At 48.2% G+C, this 18,783-nt stretch overlaps 1 protein-coding gene across 3 annotated transcripts in view; it reads left to right on the plus strand.

Moving 5' to 3' along the window:
- Nucleotides 1–18,783, plus strand: part of LOC139387435 (histone-lysine N-methyltransferase 2C-like) — a 151,819-nt gene that overhangs the window by 88,231 nt on the left and 44,805 nt on the right. For all 3 annotated transcript variants that reach the window (XM_071133608.1, XM_071133609.1, XM_071133610.1), the window contains exons 12-24: nucleotides 2,930–3,016; nucleotides 3,296–4,056; nucleotides 7,478–7,594; nucleotides 8,073–8,177; nucleotides 8,313–8,417; nucleotides 8,845–9,026; nucleotides 9,333–9,497; nucleotides 14,888–14,994; nucleotides 15,109–15,183; nucleotides 15,600–15,812; nucleotides 16,354–16,476; nucleotides 16,945–17,070; nucleotides 17,292–17,422. In XM_071133608.1, coding sequence (XP_070989709.1) covers nucleotides 2,930–3,016; nucleotides 3,296–4,056; nucleotides 7,478–7,594; nucleotides 8,073–8,177; nucleotides 8,313–8,417; nucleotides 8,845–9,026; nucleotides 9,333–9,497; nucleotides 14,888–14,994; nucleotides 15,109–15,183; nucleotides 15,600–15,812; nucleotides 16,354–16,476; nucleotides 16,945–17,070; nucleotides 17,292–17,422 — 2,297 coding nt within the window. The remainder of the gene's footprint in view (nucleotides 1–2,929; nucleotides 3,017–3,295; nucleotides 4,057–7,477; nucleotides 7,595–8,072; nucleotides 8,178–8,312; nucleotides 8,418–8,844; nucleotides 9,027–9,332; nucleotides 9,498–14,887; nucleotides 14,995–15,108; nucleotides 15,184–15,599; nucleotides 15,813–16,353; nucleotides 16,477–16,944; nucleotides 17,071–17,291; nucleotides 17,423–18,783) is intronic.

Here is an 18,783-nt window from a genome sequence, read left to right on the forward strand (position 1 = left end):
TGACCCGCGCACCACTAACACGTACTGATCTACAGCTTTCTTGGTCCATAAACTTGCAGGAAGATTCTTAAGTAGCTACATTTTAGCAAATGTATTGAAAATGAAATAAAGACGACATTTTCCCCCACAAATCTACACCCTATAATTTAGCTGATACAGCTAGCTAGCAACACCACAGGTGAATAGGTTAGTTATTGTAATCTTTGCTAACAGGTCACATAGCTATCTACTTGGCAAGCTAGCTAGCTAACTTATTGCATGCATGTCCGGGCTCATCGACACAAGCCTTATTATTAGTGAATTAAACAAAACTAATATTTGCAACAGGAGTTTGATTTTGGTCACTGTGTTACTGTCCTCTGCATTGTGCAGTGGTCGTGGGTCAGGCGGTGAGTGGCGGCTAGCATAGCAACAGTTTTACTATGTGGAGGGACTACCACCGTCACTTGCCCAGACAGAGATCAATTAACCAAATATAGATGGAGATACAGTGAAACAAAATCACATGAATTGATTATCAGACAAGTCACAGGCTTTTAGTGCCAAAATGCAAAACATTTTGGGACTATATCAACAATGGATTAATTTAACAAATACCAAAAGATAGTTTTGGCTGAAATTTTCCGATAAGCTACTTAACATGCTATCAAAATGTGCTAATCAGTTCTGCTCAAACTTGACTAAATATGATCATGAGCACTCACCTCAACTTAGCTAACATTTTCCCAGCCTAAGAAAAATTGTAGCCAAATGGAGATTCAGTGAAAATAATGCTTTTCTTAGACTCAGAGCAGCGTGATGGCATTGTCCCAATCCAAATGGTGCTGAAATGATCAAGTTTCCAACACATGGCTATTGCTTTAAATTGATTATAAAGATTGGATATGACTTTGGGAGTTTTATTAAACAACCATTTGAAACATGCCTTCAATTGCATTAGCCTAATTTATTCCAATATGTTCTTTGTTCAGTTGATCATAACTCGGCCTGAGGTGAGTTTTCCAGTCTCCTCGCTTTTCTAAGACTAGGGCTGTTTCCTCGTCTACGCTGCTGCCAGCCTCTGCTGCCAGCCTCTGATTGCCTTGTTCTCAACACCAGTTAAACCACCAGTTTAAATCAATATGCTGTTTTCTAGAAATCAGGATTTTTTTTCGGGTTCGTGCTCATTACATTTCTGTGTCGGACCAGGCTTGGGCTCAGGCTTAAGCTCACCGGGGTTGGGTAAGACCAGGCTAGAATTTTCGGGCCTGGCGACAACTCTAGCTCAGAGCCCTGATATGTAGCAGTTTGTCATGGTTATTCCTATCCCTTCCCCAGCCAGCAATAATGCTGACATGGCCTACGTTTGAACAATAGTAACAACATGGGAAGTTGGGAAAAGTGTTTGTAGTTCATTGTGCCAAGTTGCCATCATGAATTCTCAGGATAGATGTGAGGAGCTACCGGAGAATGTTCAAGAATGCAATGACAAATCATTTTATTGCAACACAGTCCATAGAATACTACGTTGCTTGATTGCGACAAAATTGCTTGCATTGTGTGTGTGCACCACAAGGTCTGTTCTCCACAGTTGACTTGAAGTGTGCGGTAGCTCACCTGAAGTGTTTAATAGCCTGCAGCTCAGGACCGTTAACCTCCGCTAATATTGAGTTAATAAAGTCTTCCTGTCCAGTGTTGGCCTAGATTGATGTCTTTGCCATGAGAAAATTTGGTATTTTTATGTGACAGATTCATTATTTAGTAATGGATTATTTGGTTACTTTGTGGCAATGGAGGCTGCTGATGGGAGGACCGCTCATATTGATGGCTGGAATGGAGTCAATGGAATGGTATCAACCACATGGAAACCACGTTTGATGTGTTTAATACCATTCCATTGACTCCATTCCAGCCATCATTATGTGCCGTCCTCCCCTCAGTAGCCTCCACTGCTTTGTGGGGGACTTGGCTGGAAATATGCAAGTCTCAGTGGTTCGGTTTAGTGTGTGAGCGAGGGACAGCCACTGTAATCAAAGGCTGCTAGCTAGGTTTGGATTTACAAATCAAAAGCTATGCCACTTTGGCTGTTGGGACTTAGGGTGTGATTTGAAATAATGCACAGTTAAAACTGACTCATTCCATGCCTACCGAGTGGTGCAGCGGTCTAAGACACTTCATCGCAGTGCTTGAGGCGCCACTTCGGACCCGGATTTGATCCCAGGCTGTGTTACAACCGGCCGTTACCGGGAGTCCCATAGGGTGGCACACAATTGGCCCGGCGTTGTCCGGGTCTGGCCGGGGGGTGGACTACACTTGGCCCATCGCGCTCTAGCGACTCTTTGTGGTGGGCCGAGCACCTACAGGCTGACTTCAGTCGTCCATTAAACAGTTTTTCCTCCGTCACATTTGTGTGGCTGGCTTCCGGGTTAAGCTGGTGGGTGTTAAGAATCGCGGTTTGGCGGGTAATGTTTCGGAGGACGCATGACACAACCTTCGCCTCTCCCGAACACGTTGGGGAGTTGCAGCAATGAGACAAGATAGTAATTGGATTGAAATTGGATATCACGAAGTTGGCAGGAAAAGAGGGTTTAATACAAAATGTTTAATAAACTGACTCATTTCACTGCCAATAAGCCTGCTGGGCATCATAATATTTCCACCTGTATTGGCCCCCTCTAATATTTATTTATTTATTTCACTCTCACCTCTCTCTCTTTCACCTCTCTTGCGCCTCTCTCTTGCTCTGACTTTGCTCTTTCTCTCTCTGTCACCCACTTTTTCATTTTCATTCCATTAATGTTTAATTATGTCCATATCCTGAGATGAAAATTATGACTCTAATCTTTCCCAGATAATCGGTAGTTATGTAACAGGCTGCGTCTGGCCATATGAACAGTCGATGATGGCGGCATGGCAGCTTGGTTTTTCTCATTCCCTTCTTCTCTCCTAGGTGTGTCGGTGGAAGCTGCTGCTGTTGAGGGGGTGGAGCAAGAGACTGAGGTGTCTGTCAACAAGGACCGGAGCCAATTACATACAGGTAGGTCTCACCACCACCTTAATCCATTACTATAGCCAAATATTAGCTTTACTTTCAATGTATAGTTCTTCCTGTACTTCTATTTCCACTTCCTCACAATAATTGGTAGTCATTTTTGAATAGGCCCTATACCAGCTTAGTTTAGGCAACTTCTGTTGCTTGACATATTGGTGTTAAATTAGCCTATGTTGTGCATCCATTCTGGTTTATCATTGATTGGTTTCCATGATTACATTATATTGACGTGTTCTGTGTTGTGATCTCTGTTTACTTTCTCAGAAATGCAACCAGCAGCAGAGACCCTGATCACTTCAAAAGAGAGTCCTGAGTCTCCCAGGTTGAACAAGCAGGAGCCTGAGCAGCCCATACATCTGCCAACCCAGACTCTAGCAGAGCCAGAGCAGCCACAGGATATGACAACAGGAATGACCAAGTCAGCAAACACAGAACCCTCTTCTGAAAAGAGGGTGGTCAAACCCAGACCCAGCACAGAGGACATTAAGGCCTTGACCCCACCCACCACCACCACCACCACCAAAGAACCTATTACTGCATCCGTAACCATCAAGGAAGAACCCATGGAGGCCTCAGCCTCTGAGCCTTCGGAAGTGGAACAGGTTGAAGGTCCTTCAGGTCTGGAGACTGCAGCGAAGGAGGCTTGGAGGGAGAAACAAATGTCTGGGATTCTGACTGATGGGGTTTCGACAGTGGCCGGCGCCTCGGAAGAGATGGACACCACACCTGAGACTGAGAGCAAGCCTAACCTCTCCCACCTCAGCCCCCCCATCAATGATAAGCCCTACAAGACATCTATGGAAAGACTGGCAGAGATGGCTGCCTCCCCTACCCACTCCTCCCCTAGGAACAGGGGTCCCTCTCCCAGGCAGCCTCCCCAACCTCACCACCCCCACCCTACCCTGGGGGAAAACGGCAGCAGCTTCTCCTCCACCACCCTCATACCACTCACCCCTAAGATTGGCATGGGCAAGCCAGCCATCTCCAAGAGGAAGTTCTCCCCAGGCAGACCCAGGGTGAAGCAGGTAAGACATTGGTAGTGCTGGGTGGGTGGTGGGCGTTATCCCAAAGCTACAGAATCTCTTTTAGAATCTCTTATTTGCTTATGTATTTAATTACTTGTAATGTATTACTTATTTATGTATTACATAGGTCTGTATTTATTATATTTTCAAAAAGCATGTATAATCCCGGGTTGAAAAGCGTAGAGTAATTGTTTTATGCCATTGATCCTCTGTTTGGTCAATGTGTGGGTGAGTGTGCATATCTGATGATGAGAGGTGGATAAGCATTCTGAATGCTCTGCCCCAGAGTGGTGACTTGACTCAGGGGTTTGAAATAGGAACAAAACAAGTGTTGCGGCTGCAGAGAACACTTAACCCGGAGAACTTGCCAGTGGTGGCAGTTGAGAACCATTGTGTCTGTTGTATCATCAGCAGAGTTCAAGGCCGTTCTCACCCTTTCCCCTCAGTTTTCACTTGGTCTGTTGGACTCTAAAAGTCACACTGTGCAGAATGAGAATGCTTATAGAGTTGTATTCCTTAGGCCATATGCAATCACCCTCATCAAGACCGTTCACACACTTTACCCCCCCTCTACATAATCTACCATACTTTCTCTCACTTTGTCTACACACAGACACACGCACTGCCCCACAGCCCTATAGGAACACACTGCCAACATACATACACAGTAATAGCACACTACTTTTTATAGATCCATATAGCCTATATACAAGACTGCAGTATAACATCAAGAATTCAATTGCACCTGTCCTAGACTAGTGTGCCCTCTCCATGGAAATCCTAGTACATGTCTTGTGCATTCTCCCTTGAATACCTTTCATTAGGGTTTTGTTAAGCACATTCCACTTTCATCAAGCCGCTAGTCAGGGATACTGTATGCGGGTTGGGACAAATCTTACGTGCTTAGAACTGGGATATTAATCACACCCATGGCTATGATATATTATGGATGATTCTGAGACTGACTAGAGTTAAGCTTTGAAACACTGTGTTTTTCTCTCCAGATATATCCTATTTCTTAAATAAACGGTGGGTGTAGACTTAGACTAATTTGTTAGTTCAGGCCTGGAGGATATCTGATGTGGAAATTTGAATACAGTGCAATCTTGTGTACATTCAGATTTAGTGTCTTCAAGTCTAGCATGCTTCTGTCTTGAGGCATGCTCTGTCAGTCGTGCTGCCTGACGTAACCAGGCGTTGTTTTGTCAAAAAGCCAGTGGTATGAGTGAGGCAGTGACATGGAGTTGCCATGGCGAGAGGATGCTGAGGTCTCTTCCTCCTCCTCCTGCTGCTTTTACACGGTGCCGTTACCTTGGCGAATGCTGCTGTGCTGTGTGAACTCAAGGTTGCTGTGCCAACTAACACAATTCTGCTTAACCCATGCAAATGCTGTCTGAATATCTACCTCCAAACATGCCTCAACTTATATGCATGAGAGATCTCTAGGCATGGCTTCAATATATAAAGCATCATGTGCATCATATCATCCTGGCTTTACACCCCAAATCAGAACAGAATCATTAACTCTGCTTTTACTTGGGGTGTGTTGAATTGTCCCAGCAAGCTTCTTCAGCCACTAGCCTTTTTTTAAACTCACTGCATCTTTAACATCACTGTCTCTTATGTTTACACCATCGCTGGCTTGGTTTTTAAGTTGCTGCATTTTGTCGCCCTCCTCCTTCCTTCCTTCCCTCTCCCACTCTCTCCCCCCCAACCCGACCCCCCCCCCCCCCCCCCCTACCTTTACCTTAGGGCGCATGGCATGGGAGCCCCCATAGCAGTGTGAGCTCTCCCTCCTGGTCCCCAGACCAGCCAGAGGGGTGGGACATCTCAAATACCAGGCAGCTCTCCTCCGGCTGCGGTAGCCCCGGGTGGAGCATCCGAGTGGTAAAGAACCATGGCTCTCTCTCTCTGGAGACCACCAGAACCACCACAGGGCCATGCCACGGCAGCGCCCTGTTTATCACTTAGGCTTTGTGAAGTGCACTGGCAGAGTGATGATTGATGTCACTATCTTAATGATGAACTTTCGTCATTAATCATCCATCATTCACCTATCAATGCGAAAGGCTAATTGGGGAATGGTGGATGTGAGCCTATAGTAGCTTAATTCAACTCCCCCTTAATGGCAGAATACCTCACTTTTATCCGCCAGAGACAATCCCTTTCTAGGCTTTGTACATGTAACGTTAACCCAAAGCATGGTGCTATAGCTTGGCCTACGTTTGCAGCCCAAGGCAGAAGGATTCATCTGTGTTTGTTTCTTAGTTTGTTTGTTGTTTTGTTTGATTCATACATTTGTGGGTAAGTTTGGGACAGGGTGGAGATGGGGATTTTATTAAGTGGGCTGTGTGGGCCTGCCTAAGTGGATACTGTAATATGTCGCCATGGTGACATTAGCGTCACAAGCTCTAGCTCTAAGTGAGGTGGTAATTGCTGGGTCTTAGCAGGGGTCCAGGGCAGGTTAAATGGCACCATACTGTGTGTCAATCAGGACGTCAGATGGCTGGGGGGCTGGGAGGGACTGGTCTGGAGCTAAATGGGGGATCGGGGGAGAGGTTTGGGTGGTGGGGGAGATTCATGGAAAGTAGACCCCAGTTTGACAGTCGTGATTAGGCCCAACCAGCCACCAGCACCGGAAATGTGTTGACAGCATAATGGAGCTCAAATGGCCAGAATAACATTAGAGGCCCTCTGTCGACAGCCTGGACAGAGAGCCTGGACTCTTTTGTGTTCGAAAGGCTGCCTCGCAGAATGTTGCAGCAGAGAAAGAGGCCTAAGAAAGATCAGAACGTCAACAGGGCTTATTTGATGAAATGGGTTTTGTGTTGTCACCACTGGACAGACTATGCTCTGAACAGTTATAGAATGTAGAGTAGTCCTAGTTGAATACATTTTCTTCTCTCCTGAATCTGAAATGACTGCTTTTCCCCCAGCATCAATTTATGGTTTTTAGCTTGAATGAAGTGCGATTCTAATATTTTTTTAGGTTTGGACTTTTGCAAAACAAACCATTTCTTATCTGTGCGTAGGCTTTGCTTGCACTAGCAACGTTCTACTACCTACCATCCAAGCAAACAACACTGGAGGGGAAATGTCATTACCTCTGTGGAAGTAGACCGAGCTGTTCTTCCTGTTTTACAGTCTTATCTCACTAGATGCCAGCAGCCTCACAGCTCCACAGTGGGCTGCAGGAAAGGTTCTCTACGGCAGACTTTTTAATTAAGCTGACTTCATCGCTCAGGTCTAGCAAGCCAGGACGCACGCGCGTGTTTCTGTGTGAGACCGAGCGCGACCTGTGCAATTGTGTGCGTTTCTCTCCGTGTGCTGTGCGTGAGTATGTGTGTGTGTTTTCTCTTTGTGTGTGTGTTAGTTTAGAAGGAGCACTAAGGTGTGTGTGTGTGTTTCTCTCTGTCTGCAGGGTCGAGGGTCAGGCTTCCCTGGGAGGAGGCGACCCAGAGGGGCGGGGCTGTCGGGCAGAGGAGGGCGGGGCCGAGCCAGGGGGAAGAACGGCGCCAGTCCCACAGTCAACCCAGGGGTAGGCTATGTCACCAACACCAACCAACCTGATCACTTTAGTTGACACTAATCCATTACAATGAATTGGTAGGCAAATCACTGTTTTATTTACCCCTTATCCATTAGTGTCCTAGGTTCCCTGGTGTGTATTGTAAACAGACCAGATTATGTTCTAGCTGTAAAGACTGCAACATAAAAACACAATCCTCCCAGTGGGCATGTTACTCAATAGCAAAGGGTATTGACACAGCATTAGTGTCGCAGTCTAATGCTAATCAATAGCGATATCTTGGCATTGTCTTGTGATGCTGTCATCTTCACGTGCTGTGAGACAATCACATGTTAGGACATGCCCTATAATTAAGCCCTATGGAGATGTAGGCTATACCCCTGTATTATTGGTAAGAAATCAGAGGATAATTTTTCTCATACAGGGACACAATCCTCCTCAATCCATACTGACTGTGAATGTGTGCATCATGCTTCATAACATGCAGGTGACCTCCATGGAATCACCATACCAGGTAAAGGAAGAAGAGGAGAATGCCATGCACAACACTGTGGTCATATTCTCCAGCAACGACAGTTTTACATTGAAACAGGTGGGCATGTGTATTCGTACACAATTTATACATTCACTGTACCTTTAACAATTATTCAATTATTCCCTCTTACCTAGTACAGTGGGACTTTGAATCTCTATTACTGTATGTAAACTCCATTTGTTTCCCTCTCAGGACATGTGTGTGGTGTGTGGGAGTTTTGGTCTGGGTGCTGAGGGTCGTCTCCTGGCCTGTGCCCAGTGTGGGCAGTGCTACCACCCATTCTGTGTTGGCATCAAGGTAAGCCTTACAGTGGCAGAGCCACTCTGAGGTCTTCATGAAGATTGATACTACATAAGAACAGGAAACATGGGAAGTCCAGTTATGATTGGGCTCAGGGTTAATTGTCTACTGATTTCAAATCCTTTGAATTGTGTAGCCAAGATTTTAACCTGGATATGACTGATTCAGTGTGTGTGAGTGTCAACTGGATTAAACGGACCATGTTACCTCTGTAATCAGATGACGCTCGGCTCAAGTTGCTTCTATCCTTCTATCTTAATGCTGCCAATTACTGCAAACAAAACTCTTTGGTGTAGCTCAGCTGGACAGTGATATATCAATGTCCATTACTGTAGGACTGTTTTACTGAGACAAGCGCACGCAATGTGGACTTTTGCCAATATCCTCACACAACCCATCTGATCCTGTCCTTTCCTCATCCCAGATCACCAGAGTGGTGTTGAATAAAGGCTGGCGCTGTCTGGAGTGTACGGTGTGTGAAGCGTGCGGCCAGGCCACCGACCCGGGCCGTCTGCTGCTGTGTGACGACTGTGACATCAGCTACCACACCTACTGCCTGGACCCTCCGCTGCAGAACGTTCCCAAGGACAGCTGGAAGTGCAAATGGTGTGTAGCTGCCTGCTGCCTCATCTGTGCACCCCCTCAACCTCTTCCTATTATTATAACATGGCTGTGTCCCAAATGGTCCCCTATTCTCTATATAGTATAACATCAATATGTTAGTGAAAAGTCAAAGTACCAGTAACACAACTTTATTATTTGCCGTCCCCTCACACAGAAAAACCTTTTTCCTCCATGAATGATTGAGTTGTTATTTCTCAATGCCCTGTACTTAGTGTACAACCACCTGAATGTACTACTCACCTCTTCATTGACACCTGTCCTCACTCCCTCTCCTGTGCCCTCCTGCAGGTGTGTGTCCTGCACCCAGTGTGGTGCCACCTCGCCAGGCCGGAGGTGTGAGTGGCAGAATAATTACACCCAGTGCGCCCCCTGTGCCAGCCTGGCAACGTGTCCCTTCTGTCTCCAGGACTACAGCGAGGGCGAGATTGTGGTGCAGTGCCGCCAATGCGACAGGTGGGCCCCCTGCTCCTCCCCAACCAGCCAAATGTCTTTATTATTATATTATTATAAGATTATTTACATGTTAACCACCATTTCATGTGAAGTGCAGTCTGTCACATCAGAGACTTACAGCCCCTTTATGGTACCCTTAACCCCAACCCCCTTCCTCCCCTGCCCCTTTATGGTACCCTTAACCCCAACCCCCTTCCTCCCTTGCCCCTTTATGGTACCCTTAACCCCCTTCTCCTCCTGCCCCTTTATGGTACCCTTAACCCCAACCCCCTTCCTCCCCTGCCCCTTTATGGTACCCTTAAACCCAACCCCCTTCTAGCCCTGCCCCTTTATGGTACCCTTAACCCCAACCCCCTTCCTCCCCTGCCCTTTTATGGTACCCTTAACCCCCTTCTTCTCCTGCCCCTTTATGGTACCCTTAACCCCAACCCCCTTCCTCCCCTGCCCCTTTATGGTACCCTTAACCCCCTTCTCCTCCTGCCCCTTCGTGGTACCCTTAACCCCCTTTATGGTACCCTTAACCCCCTTCTCCTCCTGCCCCTTTATGGTACCCTTAACCCCAACCCCCTTCCTCCCCTGCCCCTTTATGGTACCCTTAACCCCCTTCTCCTCCTGCCCTGTTATGGTTCCCTTAACCCCAACCCCCTTCCTCCCCTGCCCCTTTATGGTACCCTTAACCCCCTTCTCCTCCTGTCCCTTTATGGTACCCTTAACCCCCTTCTCCTCCCGCCTCTTTATGCCCTTAACCCCAACCCGCTTCTCCTCCTGCCCCTTCATGGTACCCTTAACCCCCTTCTCCTCCTGCCCCTTTAACCCCCCAACCCCCTTCCTCCCTTGCCCCTTTATGGTACCCTTAACCCCCTTCTCCTCCTGCCCCTTTATGGTACCCTTAACCCCAACCCCCTTCCTCCCCTGCCCCTTTATGGTTCCCTTAACCCCAACCCCCTTCCTCCCCTGCCCCTTTATGGTACCCTTAACCCCCTTCTCCTCCTGTCCCTTTATGGTACCCTTAACCCCCTTCTCCTCCCGCCTCTTTATGGTACCCTTAACCCCAACCCCCTTCCTCCCCTGCCCCTTTATGGTACCCTTAACCCCCTTCTCCTCCTGCCCCTTCGTGGTACCCTTAACCCCCTTTATGGTACCCTTAACCCCCTTCTCCTCCTGCCCCTTTATGGTACCCTTAACCCCAACCCCCTTCCTCCCCTGCCCCTTTATGGTACCCTTAACCCCCTTCTCCTCCTGCCCTGTTATGGTTCCCTTAACCCCAACCCCCTTCCTCCCCTGCCCCTTTATGGTACCCTTAACCCCCTTCTCCTCCTGCCCCTTAACCCCCTTCTCCTCCCGCCTCTTTATGGTACCCTTAACCCCAACCCCCTTCTCCTCCTGCCCCTTCCCCTTAACCCCCTTCTCCTCCCTCCCCTTTATGGTACCCTTAACCCCAACCCCCTTCTCCTCCTGCCCCTTCATGGTACCCTTAACCCCCTTCTCCTCCCGCCCCTTTATGGTACCCTTAACCCCAACCCCCTTCTCCTTCTGCCACTTTATGGTACCCTTAGTCCCAACCCCCTCCCTTACCTTGCCCCTTTATGGTACCCTTAATCCCAACCCCCTTCCGTCCCTGCCCCTTTATGGTACCCTTAACCCCCTTCTCCTCCTGCTTCTTTATGGTACCCTTAACCCCAACCCCCTTCCATCCCTGCCCCTTTATGGTACCCTTAACCCCCTTCTCCTGCTTTTTTATGGTACCCTTAACCCGAACCCCCTTCCTCCCCTGCCCCTTTATGGTACCCTTAACCCCCTTCTCCTCCTGCCCCTTCATGGTACCCTTAACCCCCTTTATGGTACCCTTAACCCCCTTCTCCTCCTGCCCCTTTATGGTACCCTTAACCCCAACCCCCTTCCTCCCCTGCCCCTTTATGGTACCCTTAACCCCCTTCTCCTCCTGCCCCTTTATGGTTCCCTTAACCCCAACCCCCTTCCTCCTCTGCCCCTTTATGGTAACCTTAACCCCCTTCTCCTCCTGCCCCTTTATGGTACCCTTAACCCCCTTCTCCTCCTCTCCCTTTATGGTACCCTTAACCCCCTTCTCCTCCCACCCCTTTATGGTACCCTTAACCCCAACCCCCTTCTCCTCCTTCCCCTTATGGTACCCTTAACCCCCTTCTCCTCCCACCCCTTTATGGTACCCTTAACCCCAACCCCCTTCTCCTCCTGCCCCTTCATGGTACCCTTAACCCCCTTCTCCTCCCGCCCCTTTATGGTACCCTTAACCCCAACCCCCTTCTCCTTCTGCCACTTTATGGTACCCTTAATCCCAACCCGCTTCCTTACCTTGCCCCTTTATGGTACCCTTAATCCCAACCCCCTTCCGTCCCTGCCCCTTTATGGTACCCTTAACCCCCTTCTCCTCCTGCTTCTTTATGGTACCCTTAACCCCAACCCCCTTCCTCCCCTGCCCCTTTATGGCACCCTTAACCCCCTTCTCCTCCCGCCACTTTATGGTACCCTTAATCCCAACCCGCTTCCTTACCTTGCCCCTTTATGGTACCCTTAATCCCAACCCCCTTCCGTCCCTGCCCCTTTATGGTACCCTTAACCCCCTTCTCCTCCTGCTTCTTTATGGTACCCTTAACCCCAACCCCCTTCCTCCCCTGCCCCTTTATGGCACCCTTAACCCCCTTCTCCTCCCGCCCCTTTATGGTACCCTTAACCCCAACCCCCTTCTCCTCCTTCCCCTTCATGGTACCCTTAACCCCCTTCTCCTCCCTCCCCTTTATGGTACCCTTAACCCCAACCCCCTTCTCCTCCTGCCCCTTCATGGTACCCTTAACCCCCTTCTCCTCCCGCCCCTTTATGGTACCCTTAACCCCAACCCCCTTCTCCTTCTGCCACTTTATGGTACCCTTAATCCCAACCCGCTTCCTTACCTTGCCCCTTTATGGTACCCTTAATCCCAACCCCCTTCCCGCCCTGCCCCTTTATGGTACCCTTAACCCCCTTCTCCTCCTGCTTCTTTATGGTACCCTTAACCCCAACCCCCTTCCTCCCCTGCCCCTTTATGGCACCCTTAACCCCCTTCTCCTCCTTCCCCTTTATTGTACCCTTAACCCCCTTCTCCTGCCCCTTTATGGTACCCTTAACCCCCTTCTCCTCCTGCCCCTTTATGGTTCCCTTAACCCCAACCCCCTTCCGCCCCTGCCCCTTTATGGTACCCTTAACCCCCTTCTCCTCCTACCCCTTCATGGTACCCTTAACCCCCTTCTCCTGCTGCCCCTTTATGGTACCCCTAACCCCCTTCTCCTCCTGCCCCTTTATGGTACCCTTAATCCCCTTCTCCTCCTGCCACTTTATGGTACCCTTAACCCCCTTCTCCTCCTCTCCCTTTATGGTACCCTTTAACCCCCTTCTCCTCCCACCCCTTTATGGTACCCTTAACCCCAACCCCCTTCTCCTCCTTCCCCTTCATGGTACCCTTAACCCCCTTCTCCTCCCACCCCTTTATGGTACCCTTAACCCCAACCCCCTTCTCCTCCTGCCCCTTCATGGTACCCTTAACCCCCTTCTCCTCCTCTCCCTTTATGGTACCCTTTAACCCCCTTCTCCTCCCACCCCTTTATGGTACCCTTAACCCCAACCCCCTTCTCCTCCTTCCCCTTCATGGTACCCTTAACCCCCTTCTCCTCCCACCCCTTTATGGTACCCTTAACCCCAACCCCCTTCTCCTCCTGCCCCTTCATGGTACCCTTAACCCCCTTCTCCTCCCGCCCCTTTATGGTACCCTTAACCCCAACCCCCTTCTCCTTCTGCCACATTATGGTACCCTTAATCCCAACCCGCTTCCTTACCTTGCCCCTTTATGGTACCCTTAATCCCAACCCCCTTCCGTCCCTGCCCCTTTATGGTACCCTTAACCCCCTTCTCCTCCTGCTTCTTTATGGTACCCTTAACCCCAACCCCCTTCCTCCCCTGCCCCTTTATGGCACCCTTAACCCCCTTCTCCTCCCGCCACTTTATGGTACCCTTAATCCCAACCCGCTTCCTTACCTTGCCCCTTTATGGTACCCTTAATCCCAACCCCCTTCCGTCCCTGCCCCTTTATGGTACCCTTAACCCCCTTCTCCTCCTGCTTCTTTATGGTACCCTTAACCCCAACCCCCTTCCTCCCCTGCCCCTTTATGGCACCCTTAACCCCCTTCTCCTCCCGCCCCTTTATGGTACCCTTAACCCCAACCCCCTTCTCCTCCTTCCCCTTCATGGTACCCTTAACCCCCTTCTCCTCCCACCCCTTTATGGTACCCTTAACCCCAACCCCCTTCTCCTCCTGCCCCTTCATGGTACCCTTAACCCCCTTCTCCTCCCGCCCCTTTATGGTACCCTTAACCCCAACCCCCTTCTCCTTCTGCCACTTTATGGTACCCTTAATCCCAACCCGCTTCCTTACCTTGCCCCTTTATGGTACCCTTAATCCCAACCCCCTTCCGTCCCTGCCCCTTTATGGTACCCTTAACCCCCTTCTCCTCCTGCTTCTTTATGGTACCCTTAACCCCAACCCCCTTCCTCCCCTGCCCCTTTATGGCACCCTTAACCCCCTTCTCCTCCTTCCCCTTTATTGTACCCTTAACCCCCTTCTCCTGCCCCTTTATGGTACCCTTAACCCCCTTCTCCTCCTGCCCCTTTATGGTTCCCTTAACCCCAACCCCCTTCCGCCCCTGCCCCTTTATGGTACCCTTAACCCCCTTCTCCTCCTACCCCTTCATGGTACCCTTAACCCCCTTCTCCTGCTGCCCCTTTATGGTACCCCTAACCCCCTTCTCCTCCTGCCCCTTTATGGTACCCTTAATCCCCTTCTCCTCCTGCCACTTTATGGTACCCTTAACCCCAACCCCCTTCCTTACCTTGCCCCTTTATGGTACCCTTAATCCCAACCCCCTTTTCCTCCTGCCCCTTTATGGTACCCTTAACTCCAACCCCCTTCTCCTCCTGCCCCTTTATGGTTCCCTTAACCCTAACCCCCTTCTCCTCCTGCCCCTTTATGGTACCCTTAACTCCCTTCTCCTCCTTCCCTTTTATGGTTCCCTTAACCCCAACCCCCTTCTCCTCCTGCCCCTTTATGGTTCCCTTAACCCCAACCCCCTTCTCCTCCTGCCTCTTTATGGACCATTAACCCCCTTCTCCTCCTGCCACGTTATAGTACCCTTAACCCCAACCCCCTTCTTACCTTGCCCCTTTATGGTACCCTTAATATCAACCCCCTTCTCCTCCTGCCCCTTTATGGTACCATTAACCCCAACCCCCTTCTCCTCCTGCCCCTTTATGGTACCCTTAACCCCAACCCCGTTGTCCCTCTGTCGTAACCCCAACCTCTTCTCCCTCTTCTTCCTCTCCCATAGATGGATCCATGGTTCCTGCCAGGGTCTCCATTCGGAAGAGGACGTGGAGAAAGCAGCAGACAGCAGCTTTGACTGCACCATGTGCCGTGTCCACAAGACCTCCAAGTGTAAGGACTACTAGCTACAGTATAGCCTTCTGAAACCTTGCTACACTATCTGAGCCTTGCAGGCTGCAGCCAATTAATCATTGGCTTTTGTGTCCCTCTTCACTGCATCAACAGCACTAGTGTCCAAGGCCAGAGACTCCATTGAGCCGGCAGTTATGACGCAAGTTGTCACAAAGGCTAAAGAAATGGGTAAGAAGAACATACGTCTGTCTGCCTTTTGTGTTTTTAGATATTTCTTCTAGATATTTCTTGTCGATTGAGAGATATCTTCATCTCAGAGTGGCCTTTTAACTCTTCAACTTAAAGGAAAACTCCACCCAAAAACTATCTTTTGGTATTTGTTTTATTAGTGCATGGTTGACATAGACCCAACATATTTTGCTTGTCAGCAATCAAGTTTTCAAGGTCTGTAACTTTCAATATACAGAAATCATCCCTGTATGATGCAAACACAGCATCATATGATGCAAAGGTTACATATCTTGAAAACGACTTTCAATCAACTTGGACAATCCAGTACATTCATTCATTCCAGTTCATCTAGGGCCATCATACATTACCATAACCGTGTGAGTTGTGTGTGTGCTTGTGCTTGTGCCTTTCAGACTTGGCGAGGACGTACACTCAGGACGGTGTGTGTCTGACGGAGTCGGGCCGGTGTCAGCTCCAGAGCCTGTCGGCCCCTGCGTCGCGGCGTAGGAAACCCAAGCCCAAGCTGAAGCTGAAGATCATCAACCAGAATAGTGTGGCAGTGCTGCAGGCCCCCCTGGACCTGCTGTCAGAACACTCCCGGGACGAGGACATGGAGGACCACAGAGGTGCCTGACTTTATTGATTTTTTTTCACAATCGTTTAATGGATCTTACCCCCAGCTCAGTGTACAGCAAAAACAAAACAATAAATAAGGCCCCTTTTACAAAACATATGCAGTTTAGACATTGTCATTGATTGTCTTGAGAATGTAACCAGAGGGGCCTGACTTTAAATACAACAAGCTTGTCAGAAAACACTATGGACCAGTTTCCTGTACACAAATGAACACTAGTCCTGGATTAAGAAGCACCTTTCCTCTGAAATGGCAGTAGTCCTTCACATTCTCAAATTCACATGACTCTTGACAGCAGACGAATAGGTGGTGGGGTAGAGTTGGGGGTGCACTTAATTATGAGGTAAATTCCCCAAATGGAAAATTCCAGAAGTTCAATTAGGTTAATCTCTTGAAGATGACTGGAGTTGAAATTGAATTGACCCTGGGTGCTATTGCTTGGGGGCGGGGGTCTGTTGGTCCAGTCTGCAGACTGCTGGGTACTTCCCCTTGTATGTCTGCTCATCACCTCTCACTCATTCACTCACTCGCAGAGACGGACCTCTCTCTGGACTGCGAAGGGAAGTCTGACTCGAGCCCGGAGCGAGAGCCAGCAGAAGACAAGTCCAAGGGGGCCGACGACAGCAAGAAGAGGAAGAGGAAGCCGTACCGGCCGGGTAGGGCACCTGATTGGAGGAGACAGCTCCTCTGGAGCGTGAAATGGTGCAGTACGTGCCGCACAGCTAGCCAAGCTCAGGGATGACAAGACAAGGCCTTGGAAGCAAAGAAAGAATGAGGGCTCATTCCGGGGGTTATAAATGGTGTTTTCTGTAGTCTTGATTAAAGATTCCTTATTCCTTACCTGATTAAAGTTTCCTTATCTAGTGAAAAGCATTGATCCGTGCTTTATTAAACCACCAAGAAGAAGACCCACGTGTTCGTTTTCCTCCCAACACCAATTTCCAAATTGAACCGAGATCAGTAGCATTCTAATAAAAGTTCCCTATGACAATTTGTATATTTTACTTGCTAAGAACCAGCAATCTTATCTCCCCCAATTTGTTTATAAGCTTTTCACTGAACAGTTGGAGAGTATGGAGTGATTGTTAGTTGTGTTGGTTCATTATTGAAAATATTTTTCTCAGGCATCGGTGGCTTCATGGTGCGCCAGCGGAGCCGTCCAGGTCAGGGCCCAGGCAAGGCCAAACGATCCCTGAGCAGGAAGGATTCCTCTGGCTCTGTTTCTGAACCCCCCACAGGGAAGGAGGAGGGTCAGTTTTCACACAACTCATCTACCCAAGTCCAATGCATCTTCAACTGCTTTTGCCTGAATATCCTATTTCTACCTCTGTTGTACAAATAGAAAAATGACTCCTGTTTTAATCATTGGTGCTCGTGATTTTTGTTTTCTTGTAGAATACATAAACCTAATAAACAGATTCTATATTTTTAAGGACAAGATTCTGATCCAAATGTTCTGCCCCTACTGCAGGCTGGGGAGAGGTGCTGCCTGACACCCCTTTGGAACAGACTCCCCCTGGGCTGGAGGCCCCAGAGAAGATCAAGAAACGCTATAGGAAGAAGAAAACCAAGCTAGAGGAGGCCTTTCCCACCTACCTGCAGGTCAGTCCCACATCTACATTATGACTCCGACATTTGTCTCAGGGTTTATGTGATTTGGAAGATGTCTTGTTGTTTTTAGATCTGAGGGAATATGTGCAGCCATGATTTCCTTTCATAATTATAACATTACAATCAGGCAACACAGCAATTTGGTAGGCAAAGTGTTTGGAGTAGAGGCTGTCTTGCTGCAAAAAACATCTTAGGATCCTCCATATGCAGATAAATAATTGTCTGAATAAGCTGCCAATCCAAATGTCAACCATTTTCTGTATTTAAAAATCGAGGCAATAGATGCAGTAGCACCCTGACAGCCTGGAACGTCATGTTGCATTTACATAAAAAGTAGTTATCTCACCCAATGGGAGGCCTGAGAATACAGATAATACTCAGCATACTGCCTGGCAACAACTTAAAGATGGACCATTGGAGACGGCAGCCCCGTCTTTGTGCTTTCTTAAAGTACTAGAGAATGCCTACAGGCGTTACCCTGAGTGGGTAGCTTTACATCCTCTACTACTCTTCCTCTCCAAATGACCCCGGTTTGGGTTGGGAATCGATGCATTACGTTTACATAAATGTTTTGTTATTTAGCAGTCTTATTCCGAGCGACTTACAATTAGTGCATTCGTCTTAAGATAGCTAGGTGAGACAACATATCACAAACGTATCAAGAACATTTTCCCCCAAGTATTTTTTTTTTAAAACTCTGTTTATTAAGTTTTGAACATACACACACACAGACAAGACAAAGCAATATAAATAATATACTCAACTAGAAAAAATAATTAAAATAAAATAAAAAATACAAAGAAAAATACAAAGAAAAAAAATAGCTTTAAAGATACCATACTTTAGACAAGTTAAACACACCGGGCAGAAGGCTACAGAGGTTAAAGGGGCAATCTATAGTACAGGGACAGGGCAAACATCTCACCATTGTTCAAGGGATAAGGGTGGAGAAATGCAACCACTCACAGAGAGTCATGGCCACAGACCGACCATCCACTGGACAAAAAAAAAAGTTTACAATGCTTTAAAATAAAAAATGATTATTCATGAAGGCGTGAACAAAATGTAAAAATAACTGGGAAAAACAAGCTCACACTTCAGTCTCTGCCTGGGCAAGATGAACAAGGCATCTGCGGACCACAATCAATAAGCACATAGATCTTAATGCCCCCCCCCAGCAAAAAACACAGAGAGAAACTCCAACCCTTAAGTCACAGACTTATTTTAGTATTAATTGGAATGCCATCAGAGGATGGACTGTTTAAAGTAAGACCGGAATGGAGCCCAAGCCTCATCAAACAGTTTGGGGTTCCCACGTGAATTGAATTGAATTTTTTCTAGTTTCAGAGAGC

This window comes from Oncorhynchus clarkii, chromosome 28 (genome assembly GCF_045791955.1).
Source record: "Oncorhynchus clarkii lewisi isolate Uvic-CL-2024 chromosome 28, UVic_Ocla_1.0, whole genome shotgun sequence".
NCBI lineage: Eukaryota > Metazoa > Chordata > Actinopteri > Salmoniformes > Salmonidae > Oncorhynchus > Oncorhynchus clarkii.